This window comes from Phocoena phocoena, chromosome 16 (assembly GCF_963924675.1).
Source record: "Phocoena phocoena chromosome 16, mPhoPho1.1, whole genome shotgun sequence".
Lineage (NCBI taxonomy): Eukaryota > Metazoa > Chordata > Mammalia > Artiodactyla > Phocoenidae > Phocoena > Phocoena phocoena.
In genome coordinates this window covers 53,730,664-53,743,560 of record NC_089234.1, presented here as the reverse complement: position 1 = coordinate 53,743,560, position 12,897 = coordinate 53,730,664, and the positions used below count along the sequence as shown (strand labels likewise).

The 12,897-nt window shown below is 51.7% G+C and overlaps 1 protein-coding gene across 1 annotated transcript; it reads left to right on the top strand.

Moving 5' to 3' along the window:
- The first annotated feature begins 1,459 nt into the window (after positions 1–1,459).
- On the top strand, positions 1,460–11,886 carry SFTPD (surfactant protein D). The gene is made up of 7 exons (XM_065894268.1): positions 1,460–1,658; positions 7,153–7,269; positions 7,541–7,657; positions 7,971–8,087; positions 8,442–8,558; positions 9,150–9,233; positions 11,510–11,886. Exons 1-7 carry the CDS (start codon positions 1,460–1,462, stop codon positions 11,884–11,886), a joined length of 1,128 nt encoding a protein of 375 aa, XP_065750340.1.
- Positions 11,887–12,897: the final 1,011 nt, after the last annotated feature.

The window sequence follows — 12,897 nt, the reverse complement described above, 5'->3', positions numbered from 1 at the left end:
TGTGTCAACAAGGAAGTAAATTGCCTTACTTCTTGATGCGAGTTCTCGGGAAACCGGGGCTGGGAGGCTTACGTTACAGGGCGTGTATAAATAGCCGGTGCCTGCCCAGGAAACTCTATTTGCCTGGAGATTCTGGAGCCCTAGAGGAAGCAACTGTGAGTGTCTCCGTCCTTGCCTCTCATTCTGTTTTCCCAATATCTGGTGAATATCTTCCTGCCTGTCTGGGTGGTTTACCCTAGGGGTGTTGAGGAAGGCAGGTCTGTGCAGCTGCTCCCGTCTCGGAGGGTAGCTGTTGCAGGTGAGGGCACAATGGAGTACTAAGGAGCGCTCTTCATTCTGTTCCCTTTGCTCGGTAGGAGATGTGTTTCCTGGGCTGGGAGAGGTTGGGTGAGTTGGATGTGACATCCAACCAGACCTCAGATGCCATTGTCTGGAAGCCCCTGTGGAAAATGCAGTTCATCTTCCTCTTGGAAGGAGGCACTTCTCTGGCCAGGAAGCCTCTCCCCTCCCACTACCTCAGCCTGCCTCGTGACCCCCTGTCCTTTGCACAGGTCCTCAGGCTTTGTTCCCAGCCTCTGCAACTCCCATGAGCCCTTTCCATGCTCGTAACTTTACAGTTTCTCTCTGAGAGAGGAAAGAAGCCCAATGTTGGGCCCAGGTCCTGCACCCACCCTGACCTCACTTAATTCCTGAGTCCCTTTCCGATGGTAACCAGATGTGCTCTTGGACATCTGCTCTTTCCTCCCCGAGACTAGCCTTCCCCTGATTGTGCCCGTCTCACACGTCCCCTTCCTCCATGAGGCCCCTGTTCCAAGTCCTCTCAGGAGGCCTGGACAGGACTCTAGGTGTCCCATGGACTTTCCTCATGGAGCCCGGGAATGGCAGATCACCTGGCAAACATGCAGTCATTCACCCATCCAGTGCTCGGGACTCTGGCTTTTTCTCAGGCAGCCCTTGAGACCACCAGGACTAGTCCATCCAAGGCAGCAAGTGAGAGGAAACGAGTTTGCCTTGTCGGAATTAAGTCAACCAACTTACTGGTACAGAAAGGGAGAAGGAGGTCCAGAGATGGGAAGGGTCCCGCCCGAGAGCTCTCAGTGAGTCCCTCCTGATGTGACAGATGGCCTCAGTGAGGAATTCTACATCCTTGCCACAGTGCCCATGGCAGTGCCCAAGGGGAGGCACAAGAAGGGATGACACAGAGCATCTAAGAATAGGTTCGTGCTGCTGGTCACCCCCGTCAGAAGTCCAGCTGGTCAACTCATGTCCTCTCAGGCCAGACCTTATGCCCACCTTGTCCCTAAACTGCTTTCAGAGCCCCGCTGCTCTTGGCCCCAGAGCAGAGGAGAGGAGGTTGAGGATGTGCTTCTCCTCGCCTCCAGGAGCTAGGCCAAGCCCTGAAATCTACATCCTCGCACCAAAAGCATGTCCCCTTTCTTCCTTTTCCTCTGCCTAGGACATGCTTCTCCTCCCTCTCTCCGCGCTGATTCTGCTCTCACAGCCCCCAAGGTCTCTGGGGGCAGAAATGAAGATCTATTCCCAGAAAACACTGGCCAACGCCTGCACCCTGGTCATGTGTAACCCCCCGGAGCAGGGCCTGCCTGGTCATGATGGACGAGATGGGAGAGAAGGCCCCCAGGGCGAGAAGGGGGATCCAGGTAGAGCTGGGACCATGGGCTTGTCCTGGTGGGAAGGGGTGGGCATTGGAATTGTAACCAACCCAGAAACTCTGGATTTTCTTCTGTGTAAACCTTGGAGATGGTCTTCTTCATCCCGCATGGGTGGGTTTCCCCCAGATATCCAGCCCACTTAAAACACAGCCTTACTGGTTGGCAAAGACGGGCTGCCCCGAGCCCCCAGCTCCATCAGCAGCTGCCCTGATTCCTCCCCTAGGATCTTGACTCCACCCACCCAAGAAGGAGCAAACAGTGAGTAAATGACTGGTATTTGGCGTCCTCTAGAACCGTACTCCAGAACTTAATTGTTGTTCATTCTGCTTACATGGTGCCTCTGCAGGATGTTAAATATTTTTAATATGCAATTAAACTCTACCCCATGAGGGGTGGGAAAGGATGAGGCTCTGTGGCCCCATACTCAGGCCTGGTCAAAAGGATTTTCCCTAAAGACATTATGGAGAGAGGAGAGAAGGAAAGGCAGCTGACATTTCTTTGTTCAGCCCCGTGCTTGGGTGTTCACTTGAGTGGTCTTACACCAAAAGTCTTACAAGGGATGTATTAATCTCATTTGATAGGTAGGAAAATTGTGACACAAAGGTGCTATGTGAAACCCAACCTGGAAGATGAAAAGGACCTGGGCTTCTGCATCAGACACATCTGTGCTCGACTGCTAGCTCCAGCTCCACAGCAGGGACCCCCAGAGACAAGCCACTCAGTGTCTCTGAGTCTCAGTTTGCTCATCTGTAGATGGGAATAATATCTACTATACAGTGACAAATCATTGAGCCAAGGCTTCATTCTCCTGTTGAGTCTTCAGGATAAAGTTGCATCTTCTTGCTGGACCAATCAGGTGAATTCTCCTGAGGTTTCCAAAGGTACTGATTATTAAGGGAATTGTCCGAGAAATACTGCCCCACAGGGGAGGATCTGGGTCTTACTGGCAAGAAGTGAGAATTCAATGAACCAGCAACAAGAACAAGGGGACCACCATGGCACTAGGCCAGGGCTATGCAGGGATCAACTGAGGTCTTTATCTTTCTGGAGTTTGCATTTTGGTTGGGGAGGAAGAAAACGAGCAGCAGCATTTAAGCTGGAGAGAATAGGTAACATCCCCAGGCTTTGTAGGATAAGGGACAATTATCGGTCTGTCCTTAACAGACAGAAAGTAGTTCCCAACATAACTGGGCTGGGGCTTGGAGAAGGTTGCCTGGAAGTGAACTCAGGAGAAGGGTGGTATTCAAGGTGCCAGCTCTCTCTAGCTCCCAGTGGGGCCCTGAATTGAATCCCGGGGCAGGGTGTGGGGTAGGGAGCCTTTCCTACAGTGGCTCTCTGAGCAGCATGGATGTGGCTGAGCCCTCCCCTTCTCGTGCGTTCCAAGCCTGGCCTTGGGTCGGTGCTTGGAGAGAGAACACTGCACAGCTGGACCAAGGACCAGGCTCCTCTCTGGCTCCTCAGTCCCAGGCACTTTAGTTATTCAACTGTTATGGGTCTGAGGATTTCCTGGAGATCAGAGCATCCTCAGAATCCTGACCCAGTAGGTCTGGGTGGGGCCAGAGTCTGCACTGGTGACAAGATTCTGATGCACGTGGTCCCAAGAACCTGCTGTAAAGGACAAGATGGGCCTGAGAGGAGAGACCCTTGGGCAGAGGTAGAGGGGTGGAGCTGGGTCACTTGGTGATGCTCCAGCCATTTCATGCAGGGCCAATAAGACCCGGACCCTGCTTGGGGGGCTGAATTTCCAAGGACAATTCCCTCATTCCTCAGCACCTCCAAGACCCCCGCCCGAAAGGATTCAGTGAGAGAGTCCTCCCAGGGGCGCACATCTCCCTTGGAGTAAAACCTCACACCCCACAGCAGTCCCCAAGACCACCCTCCACCCCTGCTGATCTCTCTGATCTCATTTCCTTCCACTCCTCCCACTCTCCCTGGGCTCTGACCACACTGGCTTGTCACTGGTCCCTAAGCACGCTTGGCCCCCTGCCTCCTCAGGGCCTTGCTCTTTCCATACACATCCCCATGGCTCACTCCTCACCTCCTTCATGGCCTTAGTCACAGACAGAGTCCTTCTCTGGCCCTCCTATTGGAGAGAGAACACGGCACGGCCCCACCAATACTCTATGCTTTATTTTTCCTCTGTGGCACTTATTCTGATCTTATAAATTGTCATATGTTGTACATTTTAATTTTGATTATCTATTTCTATGCAGTTGAGTTTAAGTTCCATGAGGAAGGGATTTGGTTTTTGTCTGTTTTCTTCACTAATAAAATCCCAGCATTTAGGACAGTGCTTTGTACCTAGTAGAAGCTCAGTGAATACTTGTGGAATAAATGAATGTAAATTGCCAAGACAGGAGGAATTTTAATACAGTTACGACTGGCCAAATCAGTGGTGCATAAAACTTCACTTCGGGTGGCAGTAAGGTACAGGGCTAGGACTTCGGGGGATGCTAGGATGCAAAATGAGTGCTTTGGGAGGCACGGTGCTTGCTGCTGAAAAAGGGTGCTCTCATGGCCTCCACAGTTTGCGCACAAGGATGGGCAACCTCTAATGCTCCCCTCTAAGGAGTGGCTTTTTTCCCATGTACCTGCTGCCACCCCGGCCAGTGGGGAGCCCAAGAGAGGCTTGGCCTGGGGCCAGGATGTCTCTGCCTGAGCACGGCACACTGTGGGATTGGGATGCAGGGCCCATCCTCTACGCTTCCATTTCACGCCTAGTGAGGATTGTAACGAAAAGCAGAGCACAATGCCCAGCACAGAAGCTCTCAGCCACCCATCAAATGCACAGTCTCCCACCACCAGCACATGCTTGGCCCAGGCAGGCCCTGGCCTTTCTTACCCTGGAGCACGGTTTCCAAATCTGAAATGTCACCTCTCTTCTCCTTGAAGTCCTGTTTCCTCCGACTATGTGTGTGTGCTGGGGTTGGAGGTGCTGGGATGGGATGAGGGACATCTCATAAACTGTCTTCCTCCCTCGTTACCCATGCCTCACAGTTTAAAATTCAGTGACAAATCCCTTGCAGACCAGGACCTGGTGCTCACATTTACATCCTGCTCAGTGCTAAGCAGAAAGTTATGTTCCGTAGTTCGTTTCCCAGCGAACAAATAAATGAAACAATGAGGAAATGAACAAATAAGTGAATGAATAAGTTAGCAGCACCTGACGGGTGTCATTTCTTCTCTTGTTTTTTTGCACATGAATGCTTTATTCACAACAGCCAAAGGATGGAAACAACCCATGTGTCCATCAACGTTTATCCGTGGTGAATGGATAAACAAAACGTGCTGTGTTCATACTCTAGAACATTGCTCAGCCACACAAAGGAATGAAGTGCTGAGACGTGCTACAAATTGGATAAGCCTCGAGAACGTCACTCCGAGTTAAGAAGGCCAGACACAAAAGCTCATATATTGTATGCATTTACATAAAATATCCAGAATAAGTAACAGAGACAGAAGCAGAATAGCGGTAGCCGGGCCTGGGAAGAAGCAGGGACAGAGTGATAACGGATATGAGGTTTTCTTTGGGGTTGATGAAATATTTTTGAACTAAATAGAGGTGGTAGTTGCACAAAGCTGTGAATGTGCTAAACGCCAATGACTTGTAAAATTTAAAAAGGTTAATTTTAGGGAATTCCCTGGCGGTCCAGCGGTTGGGACTCAGCCCTCTCACTGCCGGGCCCCAGGTTCGATCCCTGGTCAGGGAACTGAGATCCGGCAAGCTGCATGGCGCAGCCAAAAAAAAAAAAAAAAAAGGTTAATTTTATATTATGTGAATTTCATCTCAATGAAAGAATAACCAAACTCACAATTTTACACAGAGTGTAAAATTCTTAAATCGAGGTAGATCTCATATAATTTCAGACTTAGGCAGTCTTTCTTGAGGTAACAAGTTTAAAATGGTTGGTCATTTTTCCAATAAAAAATGATATGTGTTAAAAAAAATAATAATAATAAGTGGTGACTAAAGATAAAAGGAAGAAAATTAAAAATACCTTAATTGTACCACTTAGAAACAGCAACTGTTGACACTTTTGTAGGTGCTGTTCTTGGGGTTTATCCAATGTGTTTTACGTGTGCACACGCCCTACACATTCATGGACACATTTAGGAAACAGAATCGTTTTAAATAGAGTGTTTATAGCATACTTTCATCACTTAATGATGTGTAATAATTTGGTCTAATTTCTATAGTTTTAAGAGCATGTTACATAGCTTTTTCTCTTCTTTTTATTACAGTATAATTGATCTATAATATTATATTACTTTCAGGTGAACAACATAATGATTTTATATTTGTATATATTGTGAATTGGTGATAAGGCTTATCAAAATCCATCAACACACAGAGCTACAATTTTTTGTGTGCGTGATGAGAACTTTTATGATCTACGCCCTTAACAACTTTCAGGCGTGCAACACAGTATTATTTACTCTAGTAACCTTGCTGTACATTACATTCCTAGGACTCATTTATTTTATAACTGGAAGTCTGTACCTTTTGACAACTTTCACCCGTTCTGCTCACTCCCCAACCCCACCTCTAGCAACTACCAATCCGTCCTCTGTATCTATGAGCATGCTGTTTTGTTCATCTGTTTTTTAGATTCTACATATAAGTAAGATCATATGGTACCTTTCTCTGTCTGACATATCTCACTTAGCATGATGCCCTCAAGGTTCACCCAGGTTGTTGCAAATGGCAAGATTTCATTCCTTTTTACAGCTGAATAATGTTCCATTGTATATACGCCTTGCGTTTTCTCCATCCATTCATCTAGCCATGGATACTTAGGCTCTAGGCCACCTCCAGGTCTTGGCTACTATAAACAATGCTGCAATGAACTTGGAGGCACATAAATCTTTTTGCATTAGTGTTTTCATTTTCTTTGGTTAAATACTCAGAGGTTGAATTGCTGGGTCACATACTGGTTCTATTTTTAGCTTTTTAAGGAACCTCCATACTGTTCTCCATAGTGGCTGTGCCAGTTTACATTCCCACCTACAGTACACAAAGGTTCCCTTTTCTCCACACCCTCCAACACCTGTTATTTGCTGACTTTTGGATAATAGCCATTCTCACAGGTGTGAGGTGGTAGCTCATTGCGGTTTTGATTTATATTTCTCTGGTGATTAGCATCTGGTGTGATTTCTGATATAAACTTTGGTTCTGGGAAGGGAGAGGGCAAGGAGTCCATGATCAAGGGCAAAAGCTGACAGACTTGCCTGCTATAAATACTGTGGCCTTGGGGCAGGGGAAGGTGCATTGTATGGAAAGTCAGGGCAGGTCTTGGTTTGATCTGCCTCCACCTGTTTCTTCACCTGTAAAATGGGGATGTGGACGCCCGTTTCCTGGATCACCACTGGACCGGGTCTTGTGGAGATGAAGTGTCTACACCTTACAGAGACCTGAAGGAATATCATCTGGCTCCTCCGGGGCCTGGGGCCAGGTTTATGCCCGTTTCTTCTGCTGCCATAGGTTTACCAGGACCTGTAGGAGAAGCAGGGATGCCTGGACCAGCTGGCCCAGTTGGGCCCAAAGGGGACAATGGCTTTGCTGGAGAACCCGGGCCAAAGGGAGACACTGGACCACCTGGTGAGCAGCTGGGCATGGAATGCAGATGTCTGCAGGTGGTGTGCTGTCGCTAGGACATGCCGGTGGGCATGCACAGATTCTACCCCAGGAAGGAGGCAGAAGGCTGTTTTCAAGGTGGCGCTGGGTTATTTCAGGGAAGACTGGAGCTGCTGTGGGGCAGCACCTCTAGGAGGATGCTGCCCCTCAGACTTCTATTACTGCCCTCATCTTTTATGCACTCCCACTTCCAAGGAGATTCAGTGTCACTAACTGGGCTGGTCCTTTTCCCCAGGGCCTCCAGGACCTCCAGGTAGCCCTGGTCCAGCTGGAAGAGACGGTCCCTCAGGGAGGCAGGGGAACATAGGACCTGCAGGTGCACCAGGCCCCAAAGGCGAGACTGGGCCCAGAGGTAGGTGGCTGGTATGTGACGGGTGTGGGAAGGAGGCGTGGCAGTCTGTGATGGGGCCTAAGGCATGCGCACAGCGCCTGGAAAAGCCCGGACCATCTGCAGCGGGTAGGCGTTGCCAGGGTCTCTCTCCGCAGATTCCCACACTGGCCGTATTTCCCCGATACCCTCCCCAGAGGAGGCCAGGCATTAAGGAGCACCATCTCCCAGTTCATTCTCTCACCTGGAGCTGTGGGTGAAAAGCTCCACTTCCGAGGCAATGATAAGTGCTGAGCGCACTCTCAGCCGTGTTCGTCCCAATTTGTTCCTTCCTCAGGAGGAGTGGGTGCCACAGGCATGCAGGGCTCCCCAGGGACAAGAGGCCCCGCAGGTCTTAAAGGAGAGAGAGGTGCCCCCGGTGAACGCGGAGCCCCTGGAAGTGCTGGGGCAGCAGGTGAGTGATGGAAGCTGGGCTGGGCTCCTGTTCCCCTGTGCCCACCATCACCACGCGCCAGGTCAGAGCTAGCACTCCAGGGCGACAGCCAGTGTTGGGCTCTGGGAACTGTCTGTCTCTAGGGAGAGGGTAGGGTGAGTAGCAGGGACCGTCTATGTACAGGGAAGGTTGGTTGTTGGGTGACAGGGACAGTCAGTACACAGAGAGGATGCAAGGCTGGGTTCAGGGCACAGAGGGACATATGTATATGGGGAGGGCGTATTGCTGGGCGATAAGATAGTCCATGTACTGGGGGAGGTGAAAATGCTAGAAAATGTGTTCAGAACTCACCTAACTCTTCTTCTCTGATCCCAGGGCCTTCTGGAGCCATGGGTCCACAGGGACCTCCAGGTGCCAGGGGCCCCCCAGGACTGAAGGGGGACAGAGGTGCTCCTGGAGACAGAGGAGCGAAGGGAGAGAGTGGACTCCAAGGTAAGGAAGATCTGGGGGCCCCACAAGGGCGCGGGTGGGGACGGAGGGTGGGAGGAGGCCCTCCCGGGCCCTCCTCTCAGGCGTCCCCCTTAGTTACAGGTGGGGGGCTGGAAGTCAAAGCGGACGCTGGTCTTGGCCTCTGTGACTCGCTGGAGGGCAACCTGGGCAGTTTTTCTATCTGATCTTTGGGACGAGCACACCTCCCTTCCCAATTCATCAGATAGCTTTGAACTTCAAATAACCCAGTGGATGGGAAGTACTTGAGCTACATGTATTCCTCTACTCCCACCCCCCAAAAGGAAGTGTTATCAGGTTCCTAGAATTTGGAATTACAGTGTCACCTGGTTCAGTGTCAGTGTGGTGCAGGGACCTGCTCAGGGAACAGTGTTCATAGCAGAAACATAGGAAATCCTGTGGGCAGCACAGGCCCACCTATGTCAGCAGATGTGGGCTTCCTAGGGCTCCGTCCCAGTTCTTTACCCCCACCCCCAATATGTGTCTGCAACTGGGTACCCTTCCCTTGAGGCCCGGGCTCTGAGCTGATCCCAGGCTGTGCTGGACCTTTCTTCACTCGACCTCTCTGCCCTGCAGACGTCACCGCTCTCCGGCAGCGGGTGGAGACCTTACAGGGACAGCTACAACGCCTCCAGAATGCTTTCTCTTGGTATAAGAAAGGTGAGTTCCTGGACCTGAACCTGAACCAGACACCAAGCGTGGGCCTCATACTAGGTCTGGGTCTTGGCCTGGAGTTGGCTGGGCTTGGGTCTAAAATTGAACTTGGCTGGGACCATGTTTAGGACCGGGCCTGGAACTGGGGCAGGGAGTGGGGCTAAGGATGGGCTGGGACACAGCAGTGCAGCCACGTACTCCAGGAGCTGCAAGTAGATGCAAGGGAAAAGGAGGAGAATGCAGTCCTTGTCGCCAATGCAGGAGACCTTCACCCCTGCCTACTCTGGGCATGTCCCTATGATAGACAAGGGGACACCCAACCCACGATGCATCTCTTCCCTCTGTGGAGCCAGGTATGCAAGTACCCAGAGACGCAGCCGCACAGCCCAGGCACCAGAGAATCCAGACATAGTCCTGTGAGCAGGGGCTGGGATGCTGCTCATGGGGTTCAAGTCTGGTGGGGCCCAACCTTGCTGTGTGGCCCCTGAGTATCTCACCCTAAAGATGCCCCTGGGTCTGGCAGGGGCAGGCTGCCTGCAGTCTCTGGCCAGTGCTGGACTCTCCCTGCAACTCCTTGGGTGTTTAAAGCAGAGATTCTTCCCTAAGCCTGGAATCCTAAGGAGGCAGAGGCCTCCTGGAGTGCGCACCTGAGTGCCCGGTGCCTTTGGGACTCTCTGCCTCAGTCCCCAACTGCCCCTCGCCCTTCTCTGCTTTCCCTGACATCAGCTCTGAGTCCACATCATTCATCAAACCTCATGATCCAAAAAAAGAAGAGTTTTCTGAAGGAGTAGAGCATAAAGGGGTGGGATATAGGATTGGTTCCCAAGGACTCAAGCCAACTAAGTACCTAAGTAGTAAGGATGAGAGTTTCCAGCGTCTGATGTTGTCCTCCCTCTACAAACATATTTGCATACCCGTCCACTTGCTCATAAGCACACTGATGTAAACAAAGGAGAACATGGGCATAGGCACCGGCCACATGTGTGGGTACTTAAACACCATCGCTCACTCCACACCATCTACATACATGTGCACACATGCACACGTATGCACACACAAATATGCACACCCATCCAGATGGACCTTAATTCCACCTGTGTACCTTCAGATGGATATATGGACATATTCACGCATGCACATGCATACCCACCCAGATGCATGGGACATAAACCCAATTATGGCACATGAACTTGCACTGACCTTGTCCAGGGCTGCTCTAGGTGCCATCCTGACCCCGTGGAGAATCTGGCCTCTGAGTCCTTGTTGAAACTACTCAGAGGAGAAGGGCAGTGGGTCAGGGTGTAGTCTGGGTTCCTACCCAGTCCAGTGAGCCCTCTTAGGAGCCCTGAAGATTTCCATGCATGAGCCTAGAAGTCAAAGGGATGGGGATAGGATGGAGTAATAAGAGATACTTAACATGTCACACAGGTGATGCTTTTATGTAGTGTACACCTACTTTAGAAATAAGGAATGGGAAACCCTGAAAAGGGAAGTGACTTTCCCTTGCCCACCTGGACCGTCATTGTCAGGTTGGGGCTGAACACGTGGCCTTCTGACTCCCAAACAGGGGTCTCTCCAGCGCCGATCCCACTCCTGCCCCCCATTCCCACACACACCTCTCAGAAGCCTTCATCCCCTGTCCAGCGGTGCAGGAAGGCTGACTGGCTGGGGCATCACCCATAAGCATATCAAGAGGCCAACACTGGGCTGCCCCCAGTGCAGAGATTAGCATGTCGCTGCTCTCAGATGCCTTACCCTCTCCTCTCCTTTCCCCTCACCCCTTCACACAGCACAGACCCCCTTCTGACAACCCCACATGCCCAGCCATCATGCAGGGGTGAGAGCGAGCCCCCTGCATGGTGTTTTCCACACTCTTAGGAACTGCCCTGGGCAGCACCGTGTCATTTCCCTGGTCAAAGTCATTCCAATCTACACAGTAATTGAAAAACCAGTTCTGGCATATGACATGGGGAGGAACAGAAAGTGCACGTCTAAGCTTTAGTGTCACATCCAACAAGGTTTGATCCTCACTCTACATTTGACAGCTGTGTGACTTTGGGCCTCTTACATAAGCTCCCCGAGTTCCAGGGTCCTCACCTGTAACTGGAGACCACAGCACCACTCACAGGGCGCATCGTGGAGCCAGGGCTGCTGTGGAACCAGTGCCTCGCTTTCATCCTATCTGGTGCCCTGGTACCCTGGATGGGAGGCTGGGGGGCTCTGGTTGGAGCACAAAGGTCCAGGTGCTGCCACACCCCAACCTGACTCTCCTCTTCCCCTAGTGGATCTCTTTCCCAGTGGCCGGGGTGTCGGGGAGAAGATCTTCAAGACGGGAGGTTTTGAAAAAACTTTTCAGGATGCACAGCAGGTATGCACACAGGCCGGGGGACAGATGGCCTCCCCACGCTCTGCAGCCGAAAACGAGGCCTTGAAACAGCTGATCACAGACCAGAACAAGTCTGCTTTCCTGAGCATGACCGACAACAAGAAGGAAGGCAGCTTCACCTACCCCACAGGGGAGCCCCTGGTGTATTCTAACTGGGCCCCCGGGGAACCCAACAACGACAGAGGCGAAGAGAACTGTGTGGAGATCTATCCCAATGGCGAGTGGAACGACAAGCCCTGCGGAGAAGGGTGCCTCGTGATCTGCGAGTTCTGAGCCCCCGGGGAGGGTGGGGCACTGCCCAGAGCTGTATGCTGCCAATGTCCCAATAAAAAGGTGACCCTCAGGCCTTCCCTGGTGGTGCAGTGGTTAAGAATCCGCCTGCCAGTGCAGGGGACACGGGTTCGAACCTTGGTCCGGGAAGATCCCATGTGCCGCGGAGCAACTAAGCCCGTGCGCCACAACTACTGAGCCTGCGCTCTAGTGCCCGCAAGCCACAACTACTGAGCCCACGTGCCACAACTACTGAAGCCCACACGCCTAGAGCCTGTGCTCCGCAACAAGAGAAGCCGCCGCAACGAGAAGCCCGTGCACCGCAACAAACACCCAACGCAGCCAAAAATAATAAATAAATAAATAAATAAATAAAATTTATAAAAAAGAAAAAGGTGACCCTCTGCCTGCCAGGGCTTCTCCACAGAGCCATGGGTGAGCCCAGCAGGCAGGGCTGCTATGGAACGCCTCCCTCAGAATAAAGTTTGAAACTGGCTTCACACCAGGAAGACCTATCAGAGGAAAAGGGGGCCAGCCTGCTTTCCCAGGGCAAGGGCTAAAATGAGATCTCCAAGACCTTCCTGTTGCAAAATCCAGCGTCTCCTCCTCTGCCCTCCACCTCCTCCAGCCATCGGCCGCATTTGACCCGGCTGATCACTGCCTCCTCCTTCCCTTTTCCTCTTCTGCTTGCAATTTTCTTATCCTTCTGGCTGCTCTGCATCAGTCTTATTCCTCCTCCTCTCCTGGACCGCTCCACAGAGGAGCTCGGGAGCCTCAGCTCCAGTTCCCCTCTCTCCTTATTCTCGCTCCAGGCTTGGGCTCATTCTCTCCCACGGCTTCAAATCCTTTCTATTGATACCTCCCCCATGTAGAGCCCTGTTCAAGACCTCCCCCCGAACCCCAGACTCCTCCAGCCAATGCAATCTGGAGCCCCGGGGCTGGGAGGTCTCAGTGTCTGCCTCTTGCTTCAAGCCCTGAGCCTAGGAAACTGCAGTTACAGAGGGGTGACCTGGC